Source organism: Chenopodium album, chromosome 21 (genome assembly GCF_948465745.1).
Source record: "Chenopodium album chromosome 21, dcCheAlbu1.1, whole genome shotgun sequence".
In the NCBI taxonomy this organism is placed as follows: Eukaryota; Viridiplantae; Streptophyta; class Magnoliopsida; order Caryophyllales; family Amaranthaceae; genus Chenopodium; species Chenopodium album.
Genome location: NC_137854.1, coordinates 1815714 through 1829866, shown reverse-complemented (window position 1 = coordinate 1829866; position 14153 = coordinate 1815714). Strand labels below are relative to the sequence as shown.

Here is a 14153-nt window from a genome sequence, read left to right as displayed (position 1 = left end):
TTCTATTTTTTTGGTATTTAAAAATCTAGCAACATGACATATTAAAGCAATTTCCTTATTAGATTTTTTTTTTTTTTAATTTTGATGCAGGAGCAATTTCCTTAGATGATACTGACTTATTGCTTTTAACACGAGTACATGTGTACATCACTTTCAAACATATTTCTCTGCTTATCTTCCATGTTAAAATTGGTTCACAAGAAGATATTTATTCTTTTCCCATTCAACACAAAATTGTTAGCTCAATAGATCTTATCTAAACTAATGTGAAATTATTAGACCTTATTTAAACTTATTTTAGTTGTAATTTAAACTTGGATAACCCTTATCATAGTTTATTTTTCCTAAACCAAACATAACTGAAAATAAGATGAACAGATAAAACCATAACTTAAAGCTCTAAGTCCTTTCACCTTATTCCGATTTTTTTTATAAGTCTAATGTATTATGAATTTATGATAAAGGTCGATAAGAGGATCAAGTGGCCAATTTATAATATTGTTCTTTTTAAGTTGTCCCAAAATTAGTTACGGAGTGGTACAAATGCATTACTACTGAATTATTTTTGGTAATTTACTCATCATACAATTTTTGGTAATTCTTTATAAGAAAGTTTATGACTTACGAGTAGAGCATACCATGCAAGAAATAAATAACATAGGTACTAGTACCTTGATCAGAGGGCATTTATCACAGATTTAAAGGAGTATATTTATGATTTAACTGTAATATTTATAATTGTCTATTTCATATATTTCCAGGACAATCCTTGGACTGTGACCTCAATACGAGGCAAAACACAAAAAGTTATGTTGGACTGTTCTATCAAGGTATGCCCTCTTCTTGGCAATATGCTCGCCTCACATATAAATCTAGATTTTAATTTGGGCAGGCAACCCATAGACAAAATAACAAGACTTTTCTATACAATTCTTCCAAAAGAGTTTTTACATAAAGACATATATAGTACGAGTAATCCGTAATATTTACATTACGAAATACATGATTAAATAACTCTCTCACAAACTACAAGATTCACAGAGTCATAGTCCAAAAAATTAACAGTGATTTTAGGAAATTAAATTACATAAATTTTTTTTTTGGAGAATTTTATAACTTTATTTAAACACCGCCAAGTCCGCCATAAATATCAAGTATACAATTGTTGCATAGGATAATTTTTTAATTTGCAGCCCATCATTTTGTTTTTCTTTTTCTTTCTTCTTTCATCCCTTTCTTCTGTTTTCTTTAATTTCTTATTACTTCTTTCGTTGTTGGAACTCATCTTCATTAATGTTGCCATTTTGTTACCATACCAAAGCATTATATTCATCTGACCGCCGTGTCACACTGTAGGAGTGGAGGGGCCGTAATTACTTTGATAAATTTGAGACACATTGTTTTTTAATTTTTCAATTTGCAGCCCATCATTTTATTGTTTAGTAGGGACTAGGGAGTATATCATAGGTTGTAAAAAATAGAATATAACGAAGTATATTATCAATGTATGTACATTCTTCTTCACCTGAACTACGGAGTAATGTTTTTAATAAATGGCAGCATATGCCAGCATAGTATACGTCTACACACCTAGCGTATGTAATACATTTGGTGGCACGTGCACGACAAGTGTTACATGTGCATTAGCCAATCTTATGTGTGAAATACACATCTTTTCCTAGCGCAAGAATTGGATTATAATTAAACTACACTGCATATCAATTGGTTCTTAAAGGAAAACCAAATAACAATGTGTACTACTTAATTATTATGAATTGAACTTTCTTATACATATGTTGTACCATACATACCCCCGTTTCATATAATTTGCAACGATTAGACATTTTTCCTCTCTACTTTTTGTCAATTCGTTGAAAATAATATAAAACGGAGGTAGTATAAAGATATAATACTTTTATACTTTGTACACAAGTACCCCTAAATTCCCTCTTTATATTTTTTTTTTTTTTTTTTTTGTAAAAATTTCCATGACTCTCTATTTTGGATGAACAGGATTATGGCTTGTGCTTCTTGCTTCGTCTATTATTTCATAATCCGATTGGTTGCATATTTTGCAGTTTTAGGTAAATAAGTTGAAACATTTCGTACAAGATGATTCTTGATAAAGTCATAAAGCAATCATTAAGATAGTTCATACACTATAGGTTTTGTTTTTACAAAAATCTAATATTTTTGGCAATTTTGGCAGCGCTGTTGGTAATAATAACTGTTGCAGTCCTTAAGCTTCTAGGAGAATGGACAAGAGATACAGAAGAAGGTGAAAGTAACCCTTTTATGTCCCAGTGTGACATCAATAAGATAGTAACAACAAGCTATGGAACATACGAGCACGATCTCGAGTCCCAAAATTGCAGCAACGATAACATTAGTAGCAACTCAAGCAAGTGTTCAGAATTATATGATGCTAATATATGCATAATTTGCTACGAGGGGCAGAGAAATTGTTTCTTTGTGCCTTGTGGTCACTGTGCTACTTGTTTTGCGTGTGCTCAAAGGTAATGTACACTACAAGTTCCTCATAATAATTTTCCTTCATTTTTAGCTTATTTTGTCTCAAAGAAGATTTTTGGCCTTAAAGATTGATCTAGTTCTGTTTTTGGGCCGCATCTTCATCTAATGATACGTTTATGTACATTTGCAGGATATTTTATGAAGAGAATAGGCATTGCCCTGTATGCCGAAGATTCATTGGAAAAATTAGAAGAATGATAAGTTCTTATGATAATTGACAAAGTGATTGGTGTTCAATTCATTTTTAAAGGTGTACACATCATAACCTGTCGTTATTTTCAAAGAATTGTGTATATTCCTACAAATTAATTGTCGTACATATTTAAAAAAAGGTTAAAAGTACGTATTGTGTGCATTTAAATCTAATAACCATATGTAGTACTTCGTATTAATCAGCAGTTAACTTGGAGAAGTAATGGTCGTAAACTATATGCTAATATTTCCTTTCCCCTCTTTTATACAAGTGCTTGACTTGACAAGTTGACGAGAGCAAGGCCCTTAGTAATATGGCCTAAATGCCTAATGACCCATACAACAGATCTCCCGGCCCAATCTTAATAAACAATAACAGCCCAGTACTCAAAATTCCAAATGTGTAGGTATTAATAACTAAAGCCCTTACCACAAAATTTAGGCAATTAGGCCCATAGCTTGGGCATAGATTTGAATTTTGAAAGTCTAATTAACTTTTTGGTGGCCTCAGAACAAACTCTCGTGAGATGAAAATGTACCACCATAGGCCATAGTCATCTCTTAATCACTTATTCATTAGAATTCATGAAAGTGAAGGATAGTTTAAGTGGTTAAAGCTCCTTTCTGATTTCAAGAAATCTTGGTATCGATTCCGTTCTCCCTCCCTTGTGGCTCTCTAAACACCAAAAATTTAGAAAAAAAAATTATTTATTAAAATTTTTAATTTTGATCATTCTTATGCTTAATTACTGTCTTTGGCTCACTTAACAAGTTACAAAACTAACAACGACCTACAAAGGACAAACACATTTATTTTATGGGGAGTTGGGGACATGGTTTATGACAAAACCACAATTTGCATGCTATTATCTTCACAATTGGATGGTGATAACGCAAAAATGACTATTGACATACACTTTTAGCTTGCCCTACCAAATTATGACACTAGTCTGGTAGCTCCGTACAAAAAATGTTGAGCGGTATTCTAGATTTCTAGTTCAAATAGTGTTATCCCTATTTATTTTATAAAAACGACATTGAAACTTTTGTCTATTCTACTGCATGATGGATTTATTATTAATCTTGTCTCATTTATTTTTATCGTGATAAACAAAATTCAGGTCAAATGACATATACATTATTGAATTTTGTAACTCCGTAAACAAGGAATTGACGCTCTTTACCCCTAGCTAACCAAGAATGAGCAAGATGTGCGTAGAATGGGAGGGAAGTGGTGAAAGAGCGAGCTTCACACAAGCCATTGATAAGACAACGACGTTGAGCATCTTGTGGACTTGTGGTGGCCCTGCACACTTGGCGGCTTCCTTCTCCGCTCACTTTCCTTTTCTTGGACTCAATCAAATCTTTTTATCTTTCCTCATTTCTTACACAAAATTAAACCAAAATAAAAATAGTAATAACAGCCAATATGATTCCTGTTTTCTTAGAATTTGTCAGAACACACATCTTTTTCAGTAGAATGAAGTTCGTTTTACTGATTGGAGTAAATGAATATGCCATGGAATGAACCAAAATTTAAAGTAAGCGATTTAAAATAAACACGCATTACCTTCAATTACTCCAAAGTCTAAACGAAAGGTACAATCGTATCACCACTACTTTAGTTCTTATAGAGGAATAAAGTTTGTACACAAATACAAACAATTAAACAAATGTTATAAACTTATAATATTGGTGCTGGGTATCTTCAAGTTCACACCATCTATTATACTCTGTAATGTCATTATCGTGAATGATGATCCTGTATCATGAGTATTAATTAGCATATGAAAAAATAGACTTAGACCTTGTTTAGTTCACCTGATTTTTGCATATAAAACGATAATCTGATCATAACTTATTTTTTCTGAAATAAATAAAATTAAGGTGAACTAAACAAGGGCTTAGTTGTACATTGGATATTATTTATTCAAAGATAAAATAAATTCCAAATTGGGTTATAAATGCGGATAAGATGCTATCCAAATTTATTTTAAAACATATTAAGTTTAGATAAGTTCAGATAAGTAAAAATCAATTTTTATTAATGGATTGCATGATAACAATCACATTTTGTTATCCAATTCTTTAAAATTGATTAATTTTTTTTTGGTTACGGATAATTGTTTGGAATTTTTATCGAGTAGTAGTACAAGTAATTTTTAATTAATCGTTTAAAATTGATTATCGAGTACAGTATTAATTATTTTTTCATAGGCGAAAGACATAACATTTTTATGGATGTGTGTGACATGGCAATTGGCATGCCACATATGATGATCAAATTGATCACATTATGACAACATCCACATTTTCCATGAGCTTGAGAATTTCAAATAGAGTTGGTTAGTAACGTAAATTAGTCAAATAGACCACTTCCTCAAACAAGGTCAGTTTTCCACTTTTACCTTAACCAAAAAAATAAAATAAAATTTGGAGTAACAATTAAAAAAAAAGTGTTAATAAAATCTGGAAAACTGGTAGTTAACTTTCTGTTCCCGCATCTATATATTCGCCATTTCTTGATTTCTTCTTATCTCTCTCTCCTCCATCCAACCACCTTTTTCTCTCTCCTCAAAAAATGGCTGACCCTCACGAACCACTCCTCTTCGCCGCCACAAACTCCGACGAGGGAGAATTCGAACCAACCGAAAAAGTCCACGTGGTAGGAATCAACGAAAACGACGCCGCATTAGACGACTCCAAAACGCCACCGTTTTCATGGAAAAAACTCTGGTTATTCACTGGACCAGGGTTTCTGATGAGCATAGCATTCCTAGACCCAGGCAACTTAGAAGGTGATTTACAGGCTGGTGCGATTGCGGGGTACTCTCTTCTATGGCTACTGTTTTGGGCCACTGCTATGGGCCTGCTGATCCAGCTACTCTCGGCCCGTTTAGGTGTTGTTACGGGCCGGCACTTGGCGGAGCTTTGTCGTGATGAATACCCGAATTGGGCCAGGTATTTGTTGTGGGTTATGGCGGAATTGGCGTTGATTGGGTCGGATATTCAGGAAGTTATTGGAAGTGCTATTGCTCTTAAGATTTTGAGTCATGGTTTTTTGCCCCTTTGGTGCGGAGTTCTCATTACTGCTTCTGACTGGTACTGCTTCTTTTCATTTTGTTTTTATTTTCTAATTTCGATTTAGTTGCCACGTTACTAATTATGTTATTATCAACGTGATAACTAATTTCGGACTAAGAAAATATCTTAAATTGAGCATCTTTTGCTAATTGTTCGTATTTGATTTGGCTGTTTTTTTAAATATATAAATAATTTTTTATATGATTAAATTGTTTTTATCAAGTGAGGGGTTGCATGAGAGTCATGACTCATGAGTGAGGCGGCATATTCCCTTGTTAATTTTGATTTTCACAGTTGCTATATTTAATTTGCTGCACTAAAAGAAATGTAACGAAAAGAACAATTAATTTTGTCAATAATCTCATTTCATATTTGGAGTACAATTTTTTTACATACATGCGAGTGTATAATAGACTTTAGATATATTTGGATTGGAATGTACTCCGTAAGATGCAACAGTGTAGTAGAATTATGTTTGGATTGGATTTGTTTACAATGCAGTTAAAAAAAGTGCAGTGGAAAGATTTTTGCTTTATTACCCTGTAATTGACTTTACTAGTCAAGTAGATTTTTAGTCTACTTGACTGATTGAGAGACTTGAGAGTTGAGACAGTCCTAAACTATTCGTACTTTAGTGATAAAGTCCACGTTATTAACTGTTATGTTGAATTTGTTATTCAAACTAAGGTCTCTCTAATATGCACCAAAAAACTGAAAATTTTGGCCTGAGTTTTATTTCTTGGCTTATCGTTTGGACGTGTAAACAATAACTTAGGGGCTGATATTTTGCGCTCAATCTAGCTAGTACTTGTATAACTTACAGTGAGTGTTTTTGTTGCAGTTTCATGTTTCTATTTCTTGAAAGCTATGGTGTTAGGAAGCTTGAAGCAGTGTTTGCTGTCCTTATTGCGACAATGGGTCTCTCTTTTGCATGGATGTTTGGTGACACAAAGCCTAGTGGTTCAGAGCTCCTTGTTGGTGAGCGAATACCCCCTGTAACACCACATACCTTTTTAGCAGTGTTTAGTGACGGTGGGATATTTTTCCTGCTTCTTTGCTAAATGGTTAAATGACTTTTCATTCTTGCAGGTATTGTTGTGCCGAAGCTGAGCTCAAAAACGATTCAGCAAGCTGTAGGTGTTGTGGGCTGCATAATTATGCCTCACAATGTGTTCTTGCATTCTGCCTTGGTACAATCAAGAGATATTGACAAAACCAAACGAGGGCGGGTTCAAGAAGCTCTCAATTACTATTCAATAGAGTCTACTCTTGCCCTCATTGTCTCTTTTATCATTAACCTGTTTGTCATGACCGTTTTTGCTAAGTCATTCTATGGCACACCGGAGGCAGAGACTATAGGCCTCGTGAATGCTGGTTATTATCTGCAAGAGAAGTATGGAGGAGGGTTGTTCCCAATTTTATACATATGGGCCATTGGTTTGTTAGCCGCTGGCCAAAGCAGCACTTTAACTGGAACATATGCCGGGCAATTCATCATGGGTGGATTTTTAAACCTCCGTCTGAAGAAATGGATAAGGGCATTGATCACACGAAGTTGTGCAATCATCCCAACTATTATTGTTGCTCTTTTATTTGATAAGTCTGATGACATGCTAGATGTCCTGAACGAATGGCTAAATGTGCTGCAGTCTATCCAGATACCATTTGCTGTCATTCCACTCCTTTACTTGGTTTCCAAAGAGGATGTCATGGGTGATTTCAAAATCGGTCCTGTTCTCAAGGTATGCTTGATTTAACTGTATAGATTTGCTATTTATGAAAACAACACACTTCACTTAAAAACAACTATCCAATTTAAGTATTTGTCCTGCTACCTACAGGCCTTTAACATTTTCTGCAGACCCTGGCCTGCTGAGGTGTCAGCAAAACCTGTGATAATTTTAGCATAAGTGAGCTAAAATTAATGAGAATGAAGTGAATCTGAGAAGATAGCATATTCATTTAATAATTACATTTTTCACTTAACTTTTCGAGTTTGCACAAGTAACCACATTTATATTCTTGTTGCTATATTCTTTATATGTGAGGATCACTAACTGTTTCTAGAGCTTTTTAAGGTTTCTATATTTGTCTCTCAGAAAGTCAGAATCATATTAGGTGGTTCTTCATGTTTTGTTCAAAAGCTAAGCATGTAGCTTTCCATTTGGTTTTCTGTCTACAGACTTTGGCTTGGCTTGTAGCAGCCCTGGTGATTGTGATCAATGGGTATCTGATGGTGGAATTTTTCTCCGGAGAAGCAAGGGGATTGTTGTTTGGCTCCATAGTAAGTGTTTTCACAGCTGCATATATAGCATTTGTCGTATATTTGATTTGGAGGAGTGTTACCTTCTCATCCTGGTTTAGCTCCAGTAAGTCGAAGAATGTTGTGACCGTTGTAAACTAATTACATGTTTACTGTGCACCACCCCCGTTGATCAGCAAAGGGCCAAAATAAAAGGGGGATACCAATTACCTAACAGAACAACTAATCTACTGTTATCTCGCGTTCCATGCATGTTCATCTTCCAGGCTGAGTGTGGTTCATTTTTCTTTTAGATTTCCACCCTAATTATTATTGAATGGCCAGATTTGTACAAATCTAAGGACTTGGCCTACTGTATTTCTATCTTTCTTCTATTTTTGAAGGTATGAAACCGAAATTAGGCCTGCTTTTCTCGAGGTCTATCTGTATTTTGTTGTGCCATACTGCCATATGAAGTCAAGCAGAACATATTGTTTCACCTGACAGTGGTCATGCGCTTCCTTACTTATTAGGAGAAAAAAAGGGGGAGTTCTATGTTTCAGCAAATTTGTAATACAAGTAGTTCTTCAGCAATATGTATAGTGAGCACAATATTATTACAATGTACTGCAAGGGTTGCTGCAGGTGGTATGACCATCATTGCCAACCAGCAGATTACTCCTCTCTGTATACCTGTGGAAGTTGTTTATCTCAGAAGACTAAAGTGGAACTGTGGAAGCAAGTGTGCTTTTTATTCACATGCTTTGCTACAATTTTTACTCATTGTTTAGGTTCAATACTTCTCTTCTTTTTAAGTCTGATGATATACCGAGTAATTTGAAAATATAATGCATTTGCATATACCGAGAACTTAATCTACAATTTAGCATCAACATAAAATGTAAACTCGACATTATACGGAGTAATACAAAGTATTTTTTTTTGTCCTGTCATGTTTGCAGTTTGCTCCGTATTACTTTTGGTTGTATTCCATAAGACATTTAAAAACTGTACCCTATGGAGCAAACAAGAGGGAGATAGAAAACTATGTAAGCACAGCTGCACATGCAATTAATTTTACGTCCTTTAGAATAGGTCATTTCATTCGGTTCTTACTAAACCCTCACAATAAAATATTCTCCGAAAATAGGAATTTTTTAGATCTACTACAAGTACATGTCTCTTATGTTAGAAGATAATCTACCCATCATGGCCCAAAAGCAACGTGATGGCTAGGTGGCTCGTGTACAAGTACAATTGTGTCCGATAGGGCCAAGCCAACGTGCCTTAGGTTCGAATTATGTGACTTGATATGAAGATTCAGAATCTTATGATTGTACCATATTTGTGCTAGTTTATAAAATTAATGCATATGAATAGCGCATGAGCACATATAAGTCTTTTGTGTTAGTACGGGCTTGTGATGGGTCAAGCCTTTTTTGTGCTATGCTTGATTGGCCTTGAGCCCTTCATGTTCGCCCGGTCCATAAGAATTTGTTACGCCTAGACCAAGCGAAACGTGGAAGGAGGGAGAAGTATCATTTTGTTATTGCACAAAACTGACAAAATTAGCTTAGTTTGAGAGCAGTGGCTGTTTGGCGAGGGTTTAAATTAAACATCTCGTTCTAGTTCTACTGTTCGACCGAAAACGCAAAACAAACAATAACGATTGTTGGTGAATCGTGATATATCTAGGAACCACAAACTTCTCTCTGTTTTGCCTCATCAAATATTCAAAACCTTATCTTTTTATTCGCTCAACCTTTAATCTCTGCTCATTTCACATTTCCCTTATTTCCAGGTACGATTTTCTAATTATTCCTCTTTCTTGATATTTTTTTTTGTTATTTTTTATTTTTTCGTTTATCTTATAATCTGTTTATGCTTAATCGCTTTGTCAAATAATTTGATTGCTTGAGGGAGTTCATGGGGTTGGGTTGGATTGGATATTAATTTGCTTAACAATGTCTGAAATTAGAGAATTTTTTTGAAGAATTGAAGTAATACCCTCTTTCAATTTTCAACTTAATTGAACATTAATGTTGTGATTCATGTAATATGTTTTAGGTTTAACGTTTTTGATGATTGTAAATTAGAACACGAACAAATGCTTATGGCAATCATGAAGGTGGTGTTGTTGAGTTCAACAATTGATGAATGTTGGAACATGTAGGTATAACTTATCAATCTGCTAACAAAGTGCTCTAGAAGTTATTTTACCACTATGTATGGATATCGTGATCGTTTGGTGAGGCGAAGATGATTTACTAGTTAATCTCTGAGATTTTTGGAATGATGCAAGTCTCAATCCAAAAATCACTAATGCACTCCTACAAAACCCCTTTTGAATTCTTTTACTTAAGGCTATTCTATTGAGATATGCATATATTAAATTAGCCTATCATTTCAACCTCCTCTTCACGCCTCGCCCTAAAAGCATCCCTTTTAGAGTTATGTATGGCTATGGTAGTGGTTATCAGGTTGAATATAGAGAAGCACCTTGGTAATGACTTAGTGTGAGTAAGGATTGTGGAGGTGATTTTTTTTTTTTCCTAAAGTTTTTGATGGCTAGTTTGGTGGCATAGAAATGGGCAAATGGCCGAGGTATTCATTTGTCTAATTAGGCCAATATCATTGTAATTGTATGGCTATGTTAAGGGTAATTAAAATGTGATTCAAATAGGCATATAAAGGTTAAAGAGTGGTGAAAATGAGGATAGGGATTTTTGAAGAATCAATGTTTTCTGACAATAGTTGCACCAACTTCCATTAATGATCATTGGTTTCTTTGCACACATATAGGCGATATAGTTTTAAAAAAAGTTAGTTAATTACTTTGTTCCTCATTAATAAAACTTTATAGACTTAACATGAAATAAACAAGTTAAATTAAATGATAGATCCATAACCATGCCTTTTTAAAGGGAATAGCGATGGTTCATGATTTAGCAATCAAGTAGAATACTATCAGGGGCCTAACAAGCCTAAATATTGGTGTTTAGTACTAAGCTAGAAATAAATTTCTTTCATTCTTCAAAAAAAAAAAAAAAGAAATTAATTTCTTACTAGTATAAATGTATAATGATATGACATCTGATGAAGCAATGAAAGTTTTGGTGTGTAAGGCATGCATTCTTGTAGTTAATCTATTCATGCATCTTGTATTTTGACATGGACTGTCTTCATATTGCAGCCCTGGTGAACGGTTACGCAGAAAAAATGGTTGAGATCAATATGACATCCTCTGTTGAGTTGAGCTCATCTCTGCTAGAACAGCTAGGGAAGGCATTAATTGAGCTGGAAACTCATAGCGCTGCTTTCAGCACTCAGGTTCCATGGAATGATGTTGAAGCACATTTCCGTAACTTGGAGTCAATGACGAAGAAGACATTTGAAGAACTTGAAGCCAAAGAGAAGGATTTCACAGCTAAGGAATCTCACTATCACATGCTTTTTGCTGAGAAAGAGGCAGAAGTTGTGGCTATGGAGCAAGATTTGTTAGATCAGGTGCAGGAACTAAAAGATGCTGCTGTAGCTGCCATCACTAAAGCTAGGGAAAACCATAAGGTAAGCAGCTTTGTTGTTGATGAAAATGCATCAATTGACACCCAAGAACGGAAACCTCCTCATAAAATGGGGGGAAATGTTGAAGGTGTTGCTGCCGAGGTTAATCCTTGTGCAGAGCTGACACAATTTTGTGAGCAGATGGATTCCATAGGACTATTGAAATTTGTCATGGAGAACCTAGAAAACCTTTCCTCTCTTTGGAAGGAACAGCTGTCAGTCGCACTCGGTAGTGCGACTGAGCCAGCACGTTTGGTGCTTGATGCACTGGCGGGTTTTTTCCCTCCCAAAGAAACGACCCAAGAAGTGGATATTAGAGATGCTGCCCTTCATGGCATGCGTCAGTCTTGTCTAATCCTTATGGAAGCCTTGTCTGCCTGTTTGTCTAAGGCTGACTGTGCCACTGATAGCTTTCTTAACCCTGAAACCCAGCAGCAGGCGAAAGATATTGCCAATGAGTGGAAACTTAAATTGGCTGGGGAAAGCATTAATGCTGCCAATGAAAATTCATTGGAAGCAGAGGGTTTTTTGCAGCTACTTGCAACCTTTAGAATTGCCTCTGAGTTTGATGAAGGAGAACTCTGCAAGTATGTTCTTGCAGTTGCTCATCACAGGCAGGCAACTGAGCTCTGCCGCTACCTTGGTTTGACACAAAAGATACCAGGTTGGTATTCTTTCAACCGTCCTGTCTCTGAAGATTGGACAAGATATGCGTCAATGTTCTTTATAGGTTTTTTCCCCCAAGTAATGTAGTCTGTTTTGTAGGTATATTGGCCTATTTATTGTTTGAAGTGCCTATCTGTTGTTAAATTGTTAAGAGTTGCTACTTGTCAGAACTCAGAAGTTTACCCATTTGAGCTCTTAAATCTTTTGCAGGTTTGGTTGATACAATGATAAGTAATGGGAGGCAAATTGATGCAGTACATTTTATTCATGCTTTCAAGCTCTCTGAGGCTTTCCCTCCTGTTCCTCTTTTGAGAGCATATTTGAAAGAGCTAAGGAGAAACTCACAAGGAAATGGCAGTGCTGCCTTACAGGTATTAACACAATGATATAAAGTCACAAAGAAGTGTAAAGCTGTATTTAGAACTATCTATGAGGTTTTTGTTGGCAGCGTCTGATTGCTGAAAATTCTGTGTCATATTCAGAATGACTACAATGCTCGAGAACTTGAAGCATTGAGGGCAGTCATTGCATGTGTTGAACAATATAAACTTGAAGCCGACTACCCTCTTGATCCACTCCATAAAAGGGTTGCCCAGCTAGACAAATCTGTCAGAGGTGATACTAAGAGGACAGCTGAAACTAGTTATCACCAACATCAAAAAAAGCCGCGATTTGATAGAGGATCCCAGGGCCAACGAGCTCGGGGCTTTGGCCGTGGGAGACATGGCCCACCACCAAGGGCAGCATATACAGGAGTAACTGGTCGACCAGAGAGGTACAATCCTGCTTTTCCAACTCCTCATAGCTATACCGTTTCTGCTCAACTTCCTTATGCTGCTCAAGCCACTGATCAAAGGTTATATTACCCGCAAGATACCAGGCCCAGAGGCCCGTATTCTCCTGCTGCCCCTAGCTATGGTTCTAATCTGCAACCATCACACCAACCATATGCCTAAGATTCAATTGGCGTTAGATTTAATTAAGTCTAGGTTTATATGATTATCAAAGGATTTTAAGGAAGCAGTCTTGTTAGGAAGGTACATTTGGTATCAGAACACTGCTGAGCCATTACTCTAAGGGTTGTGGTTCACTGCTGTGCAAGCAGTAACGCGTTGTTAAGGGGCTACAGTTTGTGTTATTTTCATCTATGCTAAAAGGTTTTTGCATATTGCCTTTTGTTTAAAAATTATACCCCTAGATTGTTATTTGCAGCCCTGTATCTTCTTGTAAGATGCTGTTTGCTAGTTGCAACTTCTCTCTTGAGAGGTTGAGTGGTGGTTATTATTTTTTTAACATCTCAAGCATTTATATCATGAAGTTGCAATTTCCATGTGAAAAGGAGCTTTGTACGCAAAGGCACATGTTCTTTTACAAACTTCCTGAAATGAAGTGGATTTGAATATTGGGGTATATCATTGTCTATTTTTTTTTTTCTTAATTGTGGTTGTTCATTACTGGCTTTAGTTTCCACTTCCTGAAAGCTTTTGCTTTGATTTTTTGTTATCCGAACCAAAGCAAAATTCTAGTTTCGAGTTGGAGTTTGGAATGTTATTCTACAAGGTTATATCCTAACATGCACAAATGTAGTGTCGAGCTGTATCTGCTTTGTGGCTTTGTGCTATTGTCTGGTGAGCCATTTTCGAGTTCATATATCAGGCTGATATGATCTAGTACCTGTACCTTATTCAACCAAGATCCTGTAACTATAGGCTATTGGTAGATACTCCGTATATACTGTTATTTCCTCTAATGCAACAAAAGCATGGTACTTAATTCATACTTTATAGGGGTGGCAATTAAAGTCAGTAGGTCGGGTTCGGGTCAATTTCAGATTGTGCTTAAAAACTATCAAAAATAGTTTAAAACTTAATAT

The 14153-nt window shown here is 35.6% G+C and overlaps 3 protein-coding genes across 4 annotated transcripts; all 3 read left to right on the top strand.

Moving 5' to 3' along the window:
• The first annotated feature begins 2017 nt into the window (after window positions 1-2017).
• Window positions 2018-2750, top strand: LOC145602616 (E3 ubiquitin-protein ligase APD1-like). Its single transcript, XM_081658795.1, has 3 exons — window positions 2018-2084; window positions 2210-2516; window positions 2663-2750. The coding sequence occupies exons 1-3, from the start codon at window positions 2018-2020 to the stop codon at window positions 2748-2750; spliced, it is 462 nt and encodes a 153-aa protein (XP_081514921.1).
• Window positions 2751-5225: 2475 nt separating this feature from the next.
• LOC145601544 (metal transporter Nramp3-like) lies at window positions 5226-8808 on the top strand. The gene is made up of 4 exons (XM_081657582.1): window positions 5226-5826; window positions 6650-6786; window positions 6898-7550; window positions 7991-8808. Exons 1-4 carry the CDS (start codon window positions 5306-5308, stop codon window positions 8210-8212), a joined length of 1533 nt encoding a protein of 510 aa, XP_081513708.1. The 5' UTR covers window positions 5226-5305; the 3' UTR covers window positions 8213-8808.
• An 843-nt stretch (window positions 8809-9651) lies between these two features.
• On the top strand, window positions 9652-13446 carry LOC145601051 (FRIGIDA-like protein 3). 2 transcript variants are annotated; one of them, XM_081656970.1, is made up of 5 exons: window positions 9652-9851; window positions 11244-12278; window positions 12491-12651; window positions 12763-13055; window positions 13161-13446. In XM_081656970.1, exons 2-5 carry the CDS (start codon window positions 11270-11272, stop codon window positions 13234-13236), a joined length of 1539 nt encoding a protein of 512 aa, XP_081513096.1. In that variant the 5' UTR covers window positions 9652-9851; window positions 11244-11269; the 3' UTR covers window positions 13237-13446. The 2 variants fall into 2 exon arrangements, with proteins under 2 accessions (XP_081513096.1, XP_081513095.1); XM_081656969.1 differs by having other exon boundaries at window positions 9655-9851; window positions 12763-13446.
• The last annotated feature ends 707 nt before the right edge of the window (window positions 13447-14153 follow it).

Coding starts and splice junctions, on each gene's coding strand:
- LOC145602616 (XM_081658795.1), top strand. CDS start 2,018: ATGGCTTGTGCTTCTTGCTTCGTCTATTATTTCATAATCCGATTGGTT. Junction 2,085..2,209: donor TGCATATTTTGCAGTTTTAG/GTAAATAAGTTG, acceptor CAATTTTGGCAG/CGCTGTTGGTAATAATAACT. Junction 2,517..2,662: donor TGTTTTGCGTGTGCTCAAAG/GTAATGTACACT, acceptor GTACATTTGCAG/GATATTTTATGAAGAGAATA.
- LOC145601051 (XM_081656969.1), top strand. CDS start 11,270: ATGGTTGAGATCAATATGACATCCTCTGTTGAGTTGAGCTCATCTCTG. Junction 12,279..12,490: donor TTTGACACAAAAGATACCAG/GTTGGTATTCTT, acceptor AATCTTTTGCAG/GTTTGGTTGATACAATGATA. Junction 12,652..12,762: donor ATGGCAGTGCTGCCTTACAG/GTATTAACACAA, acceptor TGTCATATTCAG/AATGACTACAATGCTCGAGA.
- LOC145601544 (XM_081657582.1), top strand. CDS start 5,306: ATGGCTGACCCTCACGAACCACTCCTCTTCGCCGCCACAAACTCCGAC. Junction 6,787..6,897: donor TGGTTCAGAGCTCCTTGTTG/GTGAGCGAATAC, acceptor TCATTCTTGCAG/GTATTGTTGTGCCGAAGCTG. Junction 7,551..7,990: donor AAATCGGTCCTGTTCTCAAG/GTATGCTTGATT, acceptor TTCTGTCTACAG/ACTTTGGCTTGGCTTGTAGC.